Source organism: Euprymna scolopes, chromosome 6 (genome assembly GCF_053919585.1).
Source record: "Euprymna scolopes isolate OS-2025 chromosome 6, ASM5391958v1, whole genome shotgun sequence".
NCBI lineage: Eukaryota > Metazoa > Mollusca > Cephalopoda > Sepiida > Sepiolidae > Euprymna > Euprymna scolopes.
Genome location: NC_136487.1, coordinates 98106619 through 98126737, shown reverse-complemented (window position 1 = coordinate 98126737; position 20119 = coordinate 98106619). Strand labels below are relative to the sequence as shown.

The 20119-nt window shown below is 30.4% G+C and overlaps 1 protein-coding gene across 5 annotated transcripts in view; it reads right to left on the bottom strand.

Moving 5' to 3' along the window:
• Window positions 1-5813: 5813 nt before the first annotated feature.
• Window positions 5814-20119, bottom strand: part of LOC145277817 (high affinity copper uptake protein 1-like) — a 224376-nt gene continuing 210070 nt past the window's right edge. For all 5 annotated transcript variants that reach the window (XM_080129704.1, XM_080129706.1, XM_080129707.1 and 2 more), the window contains 2 exons: window positions 13621-13750; window positions 5814-6292 (listed from right to left, as the gene is read on the bottom strand). In XM_080129704.1, the coding sequence (XP_079985830.1) occupies window positions 6088-6292; window positions 13621-13750 (335 nt within the window). In that variant the 3' untranslated portion in view covers window positions 5814-6087. The remainder of the gene's footprint in view (window positions 6293-13620; window positions 13751-20119) is intronic.

Here is a 20119-nt window from a genome sequence, read left to right as displayed (position 1 = left end):
TATGATCGGTTTTCGGCCAGAAATTTGGCGATTAAGGGGTTAAAGTTCAATGCTTTGACCTTTGAGATCTCTACCAAACTCCTCCGACAATTTGGGGTCTAAACACTTGAAATTTTAGATATATGTTCTTTGGACATGGATCTAACTTAATAACTTGTGTTGAGCCCAAAACAATAAATGTAAAGGGGTCATAATAGGGGTCAAAGTTAAAAAATTGACGGCTTTTTTTTTTTTTTTGCTCAACATACACCTCCAAACACCCGAGCAACGCCGTTCACCCATGCTAGTATATCTATAAAAGTGAAAATGTCTGTGTTTATGTCTGTCTGTGTGTCTGTGTACATTTTTTTACGCAATAACTCTGTCGATTTTCAGCCTACAGACTAGAAATTTGATATACAGGTTACTGAGATTTGGGAAAATCTTTACAATTCGTTTTCGGCCAGAAATTTGGCTCTTAAGGGGTCAGAATTCCACGATTTGACATTTCAGAATTCTACCAAACTCCTCCGACAATTTTAAGTATAAACAATTGAAATTTGAGATATAGGTTCCTTGGACATGGATTTAACTTAATAACTTGATGTGAGCCCAAAAAAATAAATGTTATAGGGGTCAAAGTTTAAAAAATTTTTACGTCTGCGGTCTCTACCAAATTACTCAGACAATTTCTGGTCTAAACATTTGAAATTTTACATGAAGGGTATTCAGAGATAGGGCAAACTTTTTAATAGGTTTGTGTCGAAAATTTTTAGTTACTAATATATAAATGTATGTATGTATGTATGTATGTATGTATGTTTGCATGTCTGCCTAAAACTTTCGACATAGGCGCGGATTTTACAAAGATCAGTATCGTTTTGAAGTTCGACCTTTCAGACAACAAACGAAAAATTGGCTAGAAACATTATTATCTTCATTTTCAACTGGGCAGTTTTCTCCAGAGGGTCGCTTCTTTCGCCGATATTTTTGAAAGTCATCCTCTCCTTTCGATTATTTAGGCTTAATTTAGACATAGGTTACTTCCGGTTTGGCGTGATTGTAACAGCAAAGACGTCAGGTTGTTTTCCCCGTTCTTTTCCTACTTCACGGTACGGGTTCGAGCCTGCCTTCCTACTACAACTTTTTTTTTCTCAATATGCACATCCAAACACCGGCTGAAATGCTAGTCTATCTATATATAAAATTAAAGTGTGTGTGTGTGTGTGTGTGTGTACATTTCCATACACAATATCTCTATCAATTTTCAGTCTGCAGACTCGAAATTTGATATTCAGAGTAATGAGATTTGGGAAAAGATTTTTAATTCGTTTTCGGCCAGAAATTCGGCCAGAAATTCGGCCAGAAATTTGGCAGTTAAGGAGCCAAAGTTCAACGATTTAACCTTTGAGAACTCTACCAAACTCCTCCGACAATTGTGGGTCTAAACACTTGAAATTCTGGATATAGATTCCTTGGACATAGATCTAACTTAATAACTTGATTGGAGCCCAAAACAATAAATGTTAAGGGGTCATAATAGGGGTCAAAGTTAAAAAGTTGACCGTTTTGGGGTTGTTTTTTTTTTTTTTTTGCTTAACATACACCTCCAAACATCCAAGCAAGGCCGGGCTGAAATACTAGTTATCTATCTATCTATATATATATATATATATATATATATATAAAAGTGAACGTGTCTGTATGTGTGTGAGTGAGTGTGTGTGTCTGTGTGTGTGTCTGTGTACATTTTTTTACGCAATAACTCTGTCAATTTTTAGTCGAAATTTGATATACAGGGTACTGAGATTTGGGAAAATCGATGTGATCTGTTTTTGGCCAGAAATTTGGCGATTAGGGGGTAAAAGTTCAACGATTTGACCGTTGAGAACTCTACCAAACTCCCCCGACAATTTTGGGTCTACACACTTGAAATTTTAGATATAGGTTCCTTGGACATGGATCTAACTTAATAACTTGATTCGAGCCGAAAACGAAAATTTTTTAGGGGTCATAATAGGGGTCAAATTTTTAAAAAAATTACCGCTTTTTTTTTTGCTCAACATACACCTCCAAATACCCGGCCAACGTCTGGTTGAAATGCTAGTATATCTATAAAAGGGAACGTGTCTGTGTGTCTGTGTGTCCGTCTGTCGGTCTGTCTGTGTGTCTGTGTATATTTTCCTTCGCAATAACTCTCTTAATTTTCATTCTACAGACACGAAATTTGATATGCAGGGTACTGAGATTTGGAAAAATCGATGTGATCTGTTTTCGGCCAGACATTTGTCTGTTAAGGGGTCAGAGTTCATCGATTTGACGTTTGAGAACTCTACCAAACTCCACCGACAATTGTGGGTCTAAACACTTGAAATTTTAGATATAGGTTCCTTGGACATGGATCTAACTTAATAACTTAGTTTGAGCTCAAAACAATAAATTTTTAGCGGTCATAATAGGTGTCAAATTTTAAAGAAATTGACCGTTTTTGTTTTTTTTTGTTTTTTTCTCAGCATACACCTCCAAACACCCGGGCAACGCCGGCCCGAAATGCTAGTATATCTATAAAAGTGAACGTCTGTGTGTGTGTCTGTCTGTGTGTCTGTGTACACATCCCTACTCAATAACTCTATCAATATTCAGTCTACAAACTAGAAATTCAGTATACACGTTACTGAGATTTGGGAAAATCTTTGCAATTCATTTTCGGCCAGAAATTTGGCTCTTAAGGGGTCAAAATTCCATGATTTGACATTTGAGAACTCTACCAAACTCCTCCGCAAATTTTAAGTATTAACACTTGAAATTTTAGATATAGGTTACTTAGACATGGATCTAACTTTATAATTTTATTTAAGTCCAAAAAAATAAATGTTAAGGGGTCAAAATTGGGGTCAAAGTTTTTTAAAAAATTACCTCTGCGGTCTCTATCAAATTACTCAGTCAATGTTTGGTCTAAACTGAAATTTTACATAAAGTGTATTCAGACATAGGAGAAACTTTGAAAATTTGGCTTCCAAGGGGTCAAATTTCCAAAGATTTAACTTTTGCAGTCTCTAGCAAACTATTCAGCCAATTTTGTGTCTAAACATTTGAAATTTTCCATAAAGGTTATTCAGATATGCCACACGCTTTTTAATCAGTTTTTGGGCGAAAATTTGACTGGCAAGAGGTCAAAGTTTACAGAGCTGACCTTTGTAGACACTACCAAATCCTTCACCAATTTTAGGTCTTACCACTTGAAATTTTAGATGCAGAGTATTTGGACATTGGTCAAACATTTTAATTTAATTTGAGCCCAAAACAATAAATGTTAAGGGGTCAAAAGTAGGGGTCAAAGTTTAAAAAAACGTTTACGTCTGCGGTCTTTACCAACTTTTTTTTATAGTATTTAAGGAAGCCTATTATATAGAAAGGCATTACCGTACATATTCACACTTTTAATATATACATATGCACATGAAGTTATGAACAGTATATAAGGCCCGAGCAAACCCGGACTAAACTGCTAGTACTAGTAATATATATATAATACATATATACAATACATATATATAATATATACTAAGAGACCGTCCGGCATTGCCCAGTCATAAAATACGCTTAAGTATGATATTTTGATTAACGCAGATTTCGTATTATTATTAGATTATATTGGACCCAATAGCGTCGAATTAAGTTCATTTATATAGAAATGTTCCAATATTTGGAGTTTTACTTATCATAGAGTGAACAATGAGTTTAAAATATAAATATATTAAAATTATTTTTTTTAATTATTTAACAATTTGTTTACGTCAGTTTTTTTCTTTCTAGTTAATAGTTTTGCAGTGGAACAAAATCTATACATAATGGATATGTTCATTTTCTTATTTGTATCTCACCGATAACTTTTATACAAAATACACATTGGGAAACTTGTACATAAATCATAAGATAAAAACTTATGCATTTATGACAACGTTATAAAGGCACCAGAAAATTTGGCCCAAAATAATTTTATCCTAAGGAAATTGAGCCAACCGATAAGTTTTTTTTTCTTAAACTCTAAGGATGTTTTGTTTGAAATGGGAAGACAGGCATATATCTTTGTATGAAGTTTTATTGATAACCTGGTTGAATGATACGCTTAAATATGATAGTATAATTCATGCAGATGACGTATTTATTATTATAGAGACAATTCTCTTTAGATTATTATATTGAACCTAATGTATAGTAGTGAGATCAAAACTAAAAAAAAAACATATATATATATATATATATATGATTTGGGTGTCATCAGCAAGATGATGCAAGCAAACAAGAAATCAAGCATGGTCCACAGAGTTATATATATATATATATATATATATATATATATATATATATATATACTTTCACTACACCGATGAAAACTGAAGGATCGGTCGAAAATTATGTACCTGTAAAAAAAGTTTTTTAATTAATTTTTTTTTTTTTGTATTCCTGAACGTCACCAATTGAAAACGAATAAAGAAAAGTTATAAGCTTTTATACTTTTCGTATTCTTTTTTATACATTTCCCTTCATATATATATATATATATATATATATATATATATATATATATATATATATATATATATATATATAATAGTAGAGAGGCCCAACGTTGCCCTGAATTGAATGATAATCAATGAATATTTCACACACTCGTATTTTTACGTCATCAAAATTGGTGAAATCGCCCATTTTTCAATCAAATCGGTTGATTGCCTGCTCTAGTTAGAGACCCATCATTGGGTACCAGGAAGAAGCTTCACATGCCTCGCCGCAGTGACTTAATCACATTGTATTCTCCATTGCACTGTAGAGAATCTACTGTTGATTTTATAAAATTAATTTTAATATAACTGCTTGAGTTAAAGTTTAAAATGCAAAAGTCTAGTATGATGGTTCAATTGTGCTCTAAACAGAAATAGTAATTTTGAATGTGCTCCCGTCATGTCATATGCTGTTAGTGTATAAGCTTGACCTTTCTGCTTGTACGGTGATAATGGCTTGTATTTAGGTTTAAAATGAAAAAGTCAAGTATTTATGTTTGGCTATATTTTTATCGGGAATATAAGACAAGATATATATATATATATATATATATATATATATATATATATATATATATATATATATATATATATATATATATATATATATATATATATCGGTTGAGATCAAGATGGCTGACTGCCCAGTCTTGTTTTATTCATGTTGTATGAGAATTTACATTCAACATGTAAAACAAAGGGAGACAACTCCTACTAGTGCAGAATGCCTGCTAACAGAACAATACACACGCGCGCGCGTACACATATATATATATAGAGAGAGTAAGAGACAAACAGACAGACAGACAGAATATTTTACTTAATGCCTATAACCTAATGTAATATATCAATCGTTTCCCACAAATATTTTTTAATTGTAATTTTGAACATTATTCTGTCCACAGCAGCTTGTTAAGGACACGTGACTATCACGAGAGAATTGATACAATCATGACTTCGGAACTGAATGTGTTGCCTGAATATTGCATGTAAATATAAAATACGAAAATGGACGGAATTTTATTTTAACCTGAATTTTTATTTTTTTTTATTTCGTGGTTCGGACACAGTTCGGACATTGTTAGATCATTTGGTTGATATTTTGACAATTTCAATAGAAGTGGAGATTTTATTGTTTTTATAAGTGTAAGCAACAGAAAAAAAACAGAAAAAAACCCGACAATTTGTACAAACGAACAAGTTTTTTTCTAAATATTTATGAAAATTGAAAGAAAATTCAAATAATTTAGCAAAAAAGATAATTACTCGTTTTTACGTACAAATCTATTTATTGTTACTTACAAAAGCTTCAATCACTGATTGTAACAGTATTCGCTCTCTCTCTCTCTCTCTCTCTCTCTCTCTCTCTCTCTTCTCTCTCTCTCTCACAGACACACTCTCTCACAGACACATTCTCACTCTCTTTTTCTCACTCTCTTTCTCTCTTTTCCTCTCTCTCTCTCTCTCTCTCTCTATGTTACATTTACTGCATTACACGGTCGTTCAGTTGTTTTGTGGAATTGTCTCTCTTTGGATTGTTCTTTTAATGGCAGTGCTCAGTGGCTTCGAGTGCGTTAAATGGTCGCTTCCATCGGAAGGCAAAGTAACCGGCTCCAGCTCCAAGGGCAACAGCCAAACACAGCCAAACGTTGTAGGTCATAAATATCAGCATAAGGAAATAGCTGACCACCATTTGAAGAATGTGCATGAACGTCTGCAGGATATGTGGCCACAGAAAAATACCGACTCTGAAAATAGAGGTGAAAACAAAGCAAACGTGAAACCATTTGTTTAGAAATGATTGAAAAAATATTAAATATATGATTTTACTCGTTGTATGTTTCGTTGGGTGTGCAAAGTTATTAAAGAAAGATTTTATTTTAAAACAGATAGGTGTGATAGGAGTAAGGAAGTAAGAACACCAGAGTTGATTGGCCAAATAAAGAATTTTCATCGATATATATATATATATATATATATATATATATATATATATATATATATATATATATATATATATATACTGTTGTGTGTCTATAGAGACAATAAATGCACAGTTTGATGTCAGTGTGGGAACTGCCCACACAATTATTCAATTATTAAAATTGTTGTAAACTCTTGAAAATTCAGTATGTTATTGCAATACATCTTATGAGATGAATGATTATTTTTTATGATTTTTGATTGAAAGGAATAGCTACAGCAGGAATTGGAATATACCCTACTAAAGACTGATTGTCACAACTAGTGAGTTCAAAAATGCAATTTGGAAGTGAAGACACTTTAGAAGAACGATATGTAATAAAATTCTGTTTGAAACATGGAAAAATGCCACAGAAACGTATGGAATGCTTCAGACTGCTTTTAGACCATCTTGCATGAATCGAGCATCAGCTTCTGAGTGATAAAAGAAAGGCAGAGAGTCTGTGAGGAATGATGAGAGGGGTGAAAGGGGTAAGTAAGTCAGAACACCAGAGTTGATTGACCACATAAAGAATTTCATGGATAAGGATCGTCGTGTGTTTATAGAGACAATAAGTGTCAGTGTGGGAACTGTACACACAATTATTTGCGAGGAAGATGCGAAAGATTTGTGTGAATGAATCAATGCATAACTCCATCCTTGTCACAGACTATTTGACCAAGATGGGCACCAATACAGTTCCTCACCCTTTCTATAATCCAGACCTTGCTCCCTGTGTGTTTTGGTTATTCCCTAAGCTTATGGAAAACCTTAGAGACTGTCGTTATGAGACCACTGAAGAGAGGAAAGAGGCTGTGACGAAGGTCGTTGACATTCTCCTACAAGAGGCCTTCCAGTTGTTGGAACTGTACAAGAAGTGCATTGCAGACGATGAAGATTATATATATATATATATATATATATATATATATATATATATATATATATATATATATATATACTAGCTGTACCCTGCCACGCGTTGCTCTGGCTCAATTTGGTGTAATGGAAAATTTTAATAAAAAGAGAAAATGCATGTTTCTTATATTACAGCAATCATACAGCAATCCACTCTAAAAAAATCGTACAGCAATCCACTCTAAAAAGAAAAAAAAAAAAAATCGTACAGCAATCCACTCTAAAAAAAAAAAAAATGGTACTCTTGCAGAATTGGATCCTGATCCTCAGGATTACCGTCAATCATGGCTTGGGCTCGACCAACACTCAGTGGATAAAGCTAACGTTGAAACGCTAAATGTTTTTTTCTTTCTTTCTTTCTTTCTTTCTTTTCTGTATACAAAAATGTGAGTTAGTAATTAATATTTGAGTGATGGGGCGGGGTTACTATACACAGATTCGAAAAAGTTGTCCAAAAACAAATGAAAGCAAAGGTAAGGTAAGTTACATTTCTCCCTAACTGGATAATTGTTTAGTGTTTTTATGTAAGGTAAAATGTTTGATCGGCTGGAAAAACAGAAATGGTTGCAGACTGTTGAATACGTTAAGTTTGGGAAATTAAGTTGAAAACTAAAAACTATACAATACAGTGTCAAAAACCCACCGAATACATACATGACATAGGCTGACATAATCGGTGGGTTTGTGACAGTATTTTGTATAGTTTTTTATTTTTAACTCACTTTCTCAAACTTAACATAATCAACAGTGTCCGCCACCATTTGTAGCTTTCAAATACACCGATAAACACTGTTTTTCGAGCTGACTAAACGTTACATTAAATGAAAAGGGTTTGTATTAACAGATACAAAGAAGTTGTCAAAAAATGAATATATAACAAATAAATGTTATCAAAGGCAAGAAAAGTAAATGTTCTACCTAACTGGGTAAGATTGTAGTGTTTTTATGTAATGTATAATGTTTAATCAGTTCAAAAACATGCAGTGTTTATCGGTATATTTGAAAAATACAAATGGCGGCAGACTGTATCGAACACGTTAAGTTTGGGGAAATTTTGGGAAAATGAGTTTAAACTAAAAAACTATACAAAATACTGTTAGGAACTCACTCAATATATGTTACTGTGATGTAGGCTGACATATAATTAGTGGTTTTAAATTTTGATCGATAAAGGTAATGACTTTTAAGAGTCCCTTTCAGTGATTACCTGGTTTGAGGATATTATACAACTAAATGGCAAATCTGCCCCAAAAATCCGGTATTATTTTACTTTAAGGCCCGTCTCATATAGCGTAATATTTTATTGTAGATTTCAGTGTACTAAAAACGAATCTGCAAACCGTTTCCCTCGCAAAAAGAAAGTTTTCATGATATGAAGAAATTACTTTTTCGAAAAGTGGGTGATCACTTTTCAATTTAAATTTAACTTAGAATGAGCACCCACTTTCTGGCCACCTGAGAGAGGGGCATTTTTCTGTGTGTGTGGGGGGTGTTTTGGCGGCCGACCCCCGCCCCTCCAACCAATTTAAGCAGGTAATTTTAATTCATTTAACGTTAAATTATTATGGGAAAGTGATCCTCCACTTTTTTAAACTAACATTTCTTCATATCTTGGAAACTACTCGTTTGCCTTAATTATAAAGGTTATTTTCGTTTTCAGCGACCCCGAAAACCTATAGGAGTGGTAATTTTAAAGGAATTTTCGAGGGTGGAGTAATTCCTCATATTTACCTTCTTTTTTTTCCAATAACATAAGAAATTAAGACTTAGACAAATTTATGGTGCTAATGCACTTACCGATCCGTAGTATTTTTTAAATCGTAGTTCCAAGTTTAATTAAAGTTTTTTTTTTTTATTCAATTGTATTCTAAATAATGTTAATGCTTCAGTACTGTTCCTTGTCTGCTTAAGTTTAATTTTTGTTTATTAAATTGTTAGGTGAAAGTCCAGAATAGTTACAAAACACCCTCTTCTCCCCATGTTAAGAATGGCTTTTTAAATAATAACGTTAGTATTTCAGCACGGATCAATGCACTTATTGATCGAGTACCCAATTTCTTAATTAAAGAAAAAGCATTCATATTTTAGAATAGATGCAAAACTCCCTCCCCATGTTAAGAATAGCTTTCTAAATGACGGTATTATTTCAGCACGGTACCTTCTCTGCATAAGTACTATCGTTTGTTTATTAAATTGTTAGGTGAAAATATAAAATAGTTACAGAACACTCTCCCTTTCCCATATTAAGAATGGCTTTCTTAATAGTGTTATTTCAGCACGGTACCTTCTCTGCATAAGTACCATCTTTTGTTTATTAAATTGTTAGGTGAAAGTATAGAATAGTAACAAAACGTCCTCCCCATGTTAAGAATGGCTTTCTAAATAACGTTATTATTCTATTATTCTATTATTATGGTACTTTCTCTGCATAAGTACCATGTTTTGTTTATTAAATTGTTAGGTGAAAGTACAGTACTCATGCAGAGAGTGATCCGTGTTGAAATAATACCGTTATTATTTAAAAAGCCATTCTTAACATGGGGACGGGAGGGTGTTTTGTACCTAATCTGTATTTTAACCTTACAATTGAATAAAAAAAAAATAATAAAACTCTAATTAAACCTGGAAATACGATTTAAAAAATAGCGTGGACCACTCTTTGCATTAGCACCAAATATTATTTAAACTGTACTTTTACCAACCAATCTTATATCGAAAAACAAACAAAAAAACTAAAAAAGCAAGCGACAAACTTTTTTTTGCCTTATATAATAAAGAAAAAAGGTTTAAATTAAAAAATTTGGAAGATAAACAAATGAATTATGTTTATTTTGTTTTGTTTTTTTTTACTTATCGAGTAAACAGAAAATGAAATCTTTCGTCAATTCGTGTCTGTGAAATGAATCGAACCGGAAGTTCAGTTTTATCAACAGAACAGATTCGCACTAACGGTTACGAAAATATATTTATTTTATTTAATATTTTAATAATTCGCGAGGTAAATTTATTTTAATAACATAAAACCATCCCTCGACTCTAAAGATGGGTTGTCTGAAAATTTCAAATAAATTGGTAACGTAGAAATATGGTTTTATTCACTTTTAACGAACCAAATTTACATTTATATATATATATATATATATATATATATATATATATATGTATGTATATATATGTATGTATATATATATGTATATATATATTTATATATATATATATATATATATATAAAGTTGTGTTGTTTGTTTTTATCATTAGCGATACGATTGCCGTTTTGTATTAAAGCGGTATATTAGCTGTACGATCGCCGTTTTTTATTTAAATCCACTTACCTAATTGGTAGAAAGTTTTCTTCTCTTGCATGCAAATGTCAGCATCACATCACCCCTTTATGTAGTAGATGTCTAAATAAAAAGCTTTATACCAAACTAGGAAAACCTTATTGAACACCGGGCAACAATTAATCGGGGGGGGGGGGACTTATAAGTAAAAATATATAGTCATTTTTTAAATATTCGTTTTAGTTTTTCCTTATTTTATTTTTTATTCAATAATTAGTTAAATTTAAAAAAGATTATACTTCAATGTGTATTTTTAAAAGTTACGTATAAGCGAGAAACACAAGCACACACGATCTTGTTTGATAATTTTGTTAGTGACGAAGATAAATTACGCAAAACAGAAAAAAATAAAATGTTTTTTTAATTTTTAATTAAAATTTTGAAGATTTTTTGCATCGTCTAAAAATACTGCATTTACAAAAGAAGGGTGTATATGTAAGGAATACATTAAAAAAGAACAGTGTATAATTTAGGGGTGAAGAAATGTTTGAAAAAATATGTAAAAATGAAGGAATACATAATTTTTAGTAAAAAAAAAAATAGTTAAAATTCGAAAGTTTCTAATTTAATTCTAGAAAGACAAAAAAATCTATTTTAAACCTAGATTGCTTGTGTGTTAGCAGAGTGAGAAATCAGTTATTTTCAAAGTAGAACTAAGCTTTAAGATAGCAAAACTTTTTAAATTAAATCAATTTTACTTTCTTTTGAAAACTTCATAATTAATTAATTAATTCAATAAAAAGTAGAAACTATTTAGGAATTATGAGTAAACAACATCGGGAACGGGAATTTTTTAAGTTGTACATGTTTTCAGCATTCTAACTTCTCGTTAAAAATCGGTATTCGATTTGTAGTTTCAAAATGACATTGCAATTTAAGACGTAGTATCACATATCAATATAGATTTCATTCAATATTAATTCTTTTTTAATGTTTGCGGAACCAACTTGCTTAACTTGTACGTCTTATCTAAGCAGCGCAGATGAAGTTTGGCCGTGTCATCAGAAACGTTGAACTGCGTTGCAAGTTCACCACATGTTAAGCTACTGTCCTCCGGTGGTCCTTCACTGGAAGGCTCATCACGGAAGGACGAATCTCCCGACTTGGCCTTTTGCAGTAAGTTTATCCACAGCACTATCTCCAAAGCTTAACATATGCGGCGACTTGATGCTGCTACTGATAAGTCCAAATAGGCAAATAGCCCCAGAGATACTTCCATCCTTCTCACAACTCTCCGGCTTATAACTGGTGGCGGGACAATTTTTAATAACATCTGATGTTCCTACTATCAGCTGTCCTGATGTAAAAACAATTGCTACATGATTTTCGTATATATTCAAACTTCATTTAATGGGTAATCAAAAAATGAACAGAACTTGTTTGGTTATCTCTCTCTCTCTCTCTCTCTCTCTCTCTCTATATATATATATATATATATATATATATATATATATATGTGTGTGTGTGTGTGTGTGTGTGTGTGTGTGTGTGTGTGTGTGTGTGTGTGTGTGTAGGATTTTATATGAATTTGACCTTTGATCTTCAAGATTAAAATCTGTTCAACTTTGACATGGAAGTTCAACTTATGCTGGTTTGCGGAGGTTTGCAGCCTTACAACTGATTATGCCCTTGTTAACCTTGTTTACCTTCTATTATCTCTGTTGATGTTGATATGTATATTTGCGCTTGTGCAGATGTGATCTCTAGCTTTCTTCGGTTGTGTGGTTTATTTACGATGTTATTGTTCCTGTACGTAAATATGATTTTCTTGTAAATATTGTTTCTAATGGTCTTTAATCCAATGAACAGATTATTATAACGCCTTTTTTATTATCAATTGATAAGCATGCATATTGTGACAGTAATACTCGTGTTGAAAATGTCATGGTTGATTGTATAAACCATCGTATTTAGATTTGCTTATACTTTGGTGTTCTTTTCTTTAAACATTGAATCCTTGTCTATAGTAAATAACGGTTTAATGTAGAAACATCGTGGCATATGGACAGATGATTTTAAAGATTTTTTTCTCTGCTATGAATGTCTATCAACTAGTGACGTTTTGCTTCTCATTACGCCTTCCATAGCTTATAAGTGAAATCCGACTTTTTCATAATTTCACAGTCATAATAAATGCATTTTAATTATTGTTGTGGTTCCCACCTTACGGGTAACAATAAACACTTGCATTTACTATCAGATATTTACTAAAGATCAGGTGAATATATCTCTCGTCGTTACACACCAGTTATACACCAGTTATACACAAGATATACACCAGTTATACACACTAGGCAATCGGATTTACGTATAACAATATTTTTATTTATTGCATTTGCTTTTCTGTTTAATATATTTTCTCCCCACTAAATACCGACTTGTGTCTTTCTTCCGGACTCTTACTGGTCCACAACAGATATTGTGTGAAGCTTAGAATAAATATTATGCTTAAAGTTTAACTATTTATGAATGATATCAACGTGTTGTATGTACCGCATATCTGTTTTTCGAACATATCTTTATTCGATATAATTTAATAAGTAAAACATATTAGTCTACATAAATATCCAAAAGCAATCGTATTTAACTATGGATAACATTTCACCTTACATAAAAACAAAAATACACCAGAATACACCCGAACCGTACATTGAGGAAACGTCGCATAGAAATATTAACGTTGATGAAGACAATCGTGTGGAGAAGTACAATGAGAACTCATCACGCCAAAGATGGCTTCACATATAATCTTATCAAGTGTTATAAGAATTGTGATTATATTCTTTCATCTTCTTAATCCTAATACCTTTAAACTACTGTACATTAAATAAAAGCATCGATAAATATGGCTTACGTTTGCTGACCCATGTCCGGATCGCCTTTCTTCTTTTTCTGGAAACGTTCGATGATTTCTTCACGCAGAACCTTTAGACCTTCATATAGCAACGCGACGCAAAACACAATCACGCAGGCACCAATGATTTCTACAAATAAGAAAAAAAAACGTCTTCCTAAATTTCTAGAAAAAGCAAAAATCTTACAAAAAAAAAACCCTATACGCAAAACAATGTGTACGCACCTATTAGTTGTTTCTTCTACTGGAGGACACCAGAACTCCACATATACGAAATAAGCAAAGAAATTCACTCAACAATTTTGAATATGAAGAATTATGTAAGGAATTATAAAATATAAAACCAACATTAAATTTAACATTAACTCCTTTATGTTGTTATAATAAACAAAACTAATTCAGAATGCGGAACACAATAACACAGAATGTAACATAAGAAAATAATTTTAATTCGAATTCGATATTGCCAATTAATACTGTGATACTTAAGATATTCCAATATGCAACCCAATTAAATTCCATAAATAATTTATTCACTATTGTTAGAATGCTTTCGCAATTTCCTGTATTTTTCAATGAATTCCCTCTATGAGAGATAATTTTTAACAAGCATGCGTTATTGCAATCGTCATAGTTACAGTATTGGTTTTCCTCCATAAAACTAGCAGCATTGTAATAGCTTCTATGTTAGTCTAAGTTTGCCATCTACTTATTGAGTGTCAATCAATTTTAAATAAAGAAGCTTTTTCGATATCACAAATGTCTGAAATGTTGCCTTAAAAAATGGTCGTCCACACGATTATTGGTTGTTCGTAATTTCTCTTCTAAATTTCACGTTTAGCAATCTTATCAACCCAACATTTCAAAACTATTATACATAAATCTATAAATACTATATTACTATAAAATTAAATTTCTGTTAAATACTGCTCTCGATAATCCCAAAATGTCAATATGTCTTATTTTCAGTTCTGAATTCGAATTCCATATTAAAATGTTCTGTGCTATTGCAAGTATGAAACTAAAATCTTCTTCTTCTTCTTCTTCTTCTTATTATTATTATTATTATTATTATTATTATTATTATTATTATTATTATTATAACAATAATAACAATAATAACAACAACAATGACAACAACAACAACAATTATTATTATTATAATATAATAATAATAATAATAATAATAATAATAATAATAATAATAATAATAATAATAATAATAATAATAATAATAAAAAAATAAAAAAAATAAAAAACAACCGTGGAAATTCCCCGGTAGTTGAAAATTTTTAAAACCCATAAATAAAATAAACAAAAAAATAAAATAAAACAAATAACGAATTTAAAACAATTTGTTATGAAATTCTTTATAACCTTTTAAAGCTAAAAATAATTGATTAAACATTTAGAATTCTTTCAATGAAAATTCAACAAACAGCACCTTTTTTCAGATTAAAATAAAAAATCTGAACCTTTTTTTACATTTATCGTCTGGGATCAGTTATCAATTATAAGGTTCTATTAAATTGAACACCTACTTTGTGGCCATCTCTCTTACGTGACCGGTGAATATTGCCGTCTAAAAAAGGGGTTAGGCTAAATTTTTCTTTTCTTTTCACCTTGATGATGATTGTTACAAGTATTTGAGTATGCTGAAAATGAATATCACAATACTGTCCTATTTTAGAGTCGTAAATTTTTTTTTAATATTCAATTCAAACAAAAAATTAAATACAAAAGGCTCATTTGTATAATTTTATGAAAAATAAAAACACGTTTTTTTGGTTATGAGTAAAAACATCCGACAATTCAACGGATCTAACATAGCATTTGAAACATAATATTTAGTCATACATTTTTCCGACGTTAAAATAGAACATTACTAATATGTCATTTTTGAAAGCTGAATATGTCATGGTAAGTCCACAAGATGTTTTGTTTGTGCATAATGTAACACATTATTTTCCGTAAAATTGTGCAGAAAAAAAGATCCATTCTTGGAGTGGCTATTTCAATGTGTTACCAAATTCTTTAAAAAAAATAACCAAATAAAAATATATTTTTTTTTTTTTTTTTTTTTTTTTGACAATTTCTTATAGTTGGGATTTTTTCAAATAGGTAAGAGAGAGAGAGGATGTTTATAGAGGGGGTAAGAAAGTTCCCTTCCAAACACTTTTTAAGACGGGAATATTCACCGGTCACATAAGAGAGATGGTCACAAAGTAGGTGTTCAATTAAGTAGAACGTTATAATTGAAACTGATACTGGACGATAAAAGTCATAAAAGTTTCGATTTTTTTTTTTTTTTTAATCTAAAAAATTAAGTTCATAATCGATGAGATTAAAGTGAAAAAAGGAAAAAAAAATGTAAATTGTGGAATTTAGAGATTGGGAGGGGAAGGCAATTTCCTAAACGTCCGCCAAATGAACTTATTAATTACGTTATCGTAACTGAACTAAATTGTTATAAAACTAAGTGCTGTGCATGTAATGTTGTGTCTCCAAAAATATTTATTAAACTATTAATAAGCTATTAAAATGGCTGACTTGTTTACGAAGAAATTGAAATGAAATTAATTTTGGTGCTTATTCAAATTGGCACTTATGATAGCAAATAAAAGTAAAGAAAATACAGAAAAGTCTACATGATGTATGTAATCATTACAGAACGAAAATGTCATATTCCAAAAATCACGTAAACCGATCAAGTATTTTTTTTATTAAAAAATCAAATTTTACGACTAAGCGAGTCGTAGTGTTTTCGTCGGCCATCATGAAATCTGATGAAATAAATAGGGGGAGATAAATCAAAGTATCGATGAAAAAAATCAGCCTTATGTTCAATACAGTTGACTTATTGCGGTATCGTTTACTGGCCATTTAATCATGTTGACACACCGGTTCCCGCTGGATCACCGAAGTTAAGCAACGTTGAACCTGGTCAGTACTACATGGGTGACCATTTGGGACTTCCAGGTGCTGTATGTGCTCTCTGCTTATCTCGGCATTGTTTCCCTGGACTTCTCCTTTCCACTGAACTCAAACTGTGCCGATTCAGGAGAAGTGTGGTTGAGGATTGTGCAATCTTTGCCTTAAAATTACACGCGCAACTGCCTCTACAAGGGGTATTCTTTGTTTTTCGAAACTGAACAGAGGCATGGGAACTGGTCATTAAATTATTAATTTAACTAAATTTTTATAAAACTAAATGTGAATGTAATGATGTTTCTGAATAGAAAAAATAAAATAAATATCTTTTTAACTATTAAAAAAATATCAAAATGACAGACTTGTCCCTATTTACTTGCCTCCTCTCGAGGGCAAAGTTAGAAACAAGGTCGGTTTTTAATGTGAGAAAAATTCAGCTCCCCACAACGGGGCACTCTGGATAGGAACAAAAATTAAAATTGTCTCAGTCGAGAAGGATTTCTCCTCCACTGATCGAGGACAGAAAAATGAGGTGTAGTAACAGAACAGATACTACACTTTGCTCCCAGCCAAAAAGACTTGTTTATGAAGAAACTGCAATGTATTCTGATGAAATAAATTTCGGATTTTCTTTTAATAGTATTTTTTTAAGTTCGTTTTAGTGGTATCGCATTTTTTTATTTTCGATAATATTAAATAATAAAACAATATTTATGCAGAATATAGACCGTGCTTAAATAATGACGTTATTATTTAGAAACCCATTCTATACATAGGGAACTTTAGGTACGTGCAAAATGAATAAACATTTAGGTACGTGCAAAATGTATAAACATTTTCACCCCTCCCCCAACTTAAAAATTCATCAAAATTCAGAAAATCAACCAATTTCAGAAATGTTCAGTATTAAATTAACGATCACAGAATATAATGGATCCATTATTTTTTAAATCTTAGTTAACATTATTATTTTATGTAAATATAAAATTTTATGTAAATATAAAATTTTATGTAAATATAAAATTTATGTAAATATAAAATTTTATGTAAATATAAAATTTTATGTAAATATAAGATTTTATTTAAATATAAAATTTTATGTAAATATAAAATTTTATGTAAATATAAAATTTTATTTAAATATAAAATTTTATGTAAATATAAAATTTTATGTAAATATAAAATTTTATGTAAATATAAGATTTTATTTAAATATAAAATTTTATGTAAATATAAAATTTTATTTAAATATAAAATTTTATGTAAATATAAAATTTTATGTAAATATAAAATTTTATGTAAATATAAGAGTTTATTTAAATATAAAATTTTATGTAAATATAAAATTTTATTTAAATATAAAATTTTATGTAAATATAAAATTTTATGTAAATATAAAATTTTATGTAAATATAAGATTTTATTTAAATATAAAATTTTATGTAAATATAAAATTTTATTTAAATATAAAATTTTATGTAAACATAAAATTTTATGTAAATATAAAATTTTATGTAAATATAAAATACCTTGACTAAAGTAGTAAGATAAAGTGCATGAATTTATTTTTGCTTTTTTATTATCCAAATAAAGCATAGTAGATGTTAACAATAACAAATATTTATGCAATTATGTTACTGGGCTGAAATAATAACGTTATTATTTAGAAAGTCATTCTTAACATGAGACGAGGGTGTTTCGAAGCTCTTTTCTTTAAAATTTAATAAACAAAAATATCGTAAAAATTGCATTTAACACGAAAATATCATTAAAAAAATAGTGCTATAAGATAGATGCATAAGCACCAGAAATTCTGTCTTTTTAAATATTTTAATATTTCAGTAATATTACGAAAAAGGCGTTTAAAGTCCGTGTTAATGAAATCAATAAAACTCTAAAAAAAATAATAATTCTGTACTGTCACCTAAAAATTCAATAAACAAAAGATGCCGTAAAAATTGAATTTAACTTGAAAATTTGATAAAAAAAAAATAGCACAATTCGTATTCATAAAAAGAATCTATTACGTTCATTTAAAATTTACTCAACAGAATCATCACATAGACATTTGGGGTTTTATTTCTATATTCCTTTCTATAAGTTTATGAATAAACGTTAATACGTACTTTATTTAAGTATTTAAGCCAGAAGATACATTTGAACAGACATTTTAACCCGCTATGTTTTTTTCTGTTTTTTTTTTTTTTTTTTTTTTTTTTCATCGGTAAGCAAGATTTCTTTTGTCCAATCAGAATGTAGTTAGGGTTTTCATTACCTAATGTAACAACGACATTTAAGTTTTCCAGAATGTTTTTCGGTATGACTCTTAATATTTCTCGATGACTGGAGATGATTGATAACATATTAAGGTTGATCACATTCCAAATATTGGTAAATTAATAATTTTCAGATATAGCAATTCTTCAATATGCATAATACTCTTATGTTACTGTTATTAATATCATAATCGTCATCATTTCTATTGCCAATTTTCTAGATAATTCGCAGAGATTCCTTAAAATGTGGATAAATTATTTCAGACAAATCTCTATTATGTATCTCCATAAAAATAACTATTAAATAATGACTTCATATGCTCGCCATAATAAATATGTTTCATGCAGCAAGCCATTTGGCTATTTTGTCAAATCAGCTCATAAGTGCATTCAACAGATGGAGCTTCACGGCGCAATAGCCGATAAAACACACAAACACACATACACACAGAAAGATGGATATTTCATCAGTCGAGGACCTGACAAATATGAATAGAGTTTCTCTCGCCAAACCATCGAAAAGCACCAGCTGGTATGTCAGATGGCCACAGCGCATTGGCAAGTTGGTTCCACGAACTTCTTATATCTCCACGTATTTGCATACATGAATGTTAATTACATCCAACTAAAGTCAGAATAGCACAATTTATTTGTTCGGGATTTGCAAAATCATTCTTCATTTGTTCTGACCCTAAAGTTTGTTTTCCTTGCAACTTGGATATTGTTAGTAAAATCAATAAATTGTGATGCTACTCTTTGAACTGGTCAGCCTTCTTTGGACTTGGCACGTTTTAACTTAACATATATTCGGGAACTAATTTTTAAAATAATTTAAATACTCGAAGTTGTCTTTATTAAAAACCAGCAACCTACAATTAATAACATCACGTATTAAACAAGGAACAACATTTTAAAATGCTTCACATAATACAATTTTACCCTTTGACGTTAATTCTGATGTCGCGTAATTTAAATCGTTAAAATCTTTCCAGGAACAATTCGAGATTGTTCTTTTGGCATCTAAATGACTTCGTGTGCGTGTTTCTTGGCTATCTTTTGAATTTCTCTTATTTTCTGCAGTTTTTTGTTCATTGCTTTTGTCAACACCGATTCGAAAACGTTCGTGATAAATATGAAAAATGCAGCTTTTTTTTTATTTTAATACAAACTTAACATTAGATTTTTTTTAAAATGAAAAAGCAGATGAATTTTGATGTTATATTATTTGCTTAAATAAAAAAATGATGCTTAAATACACACGCAATGTATATATATATATATATATATATATA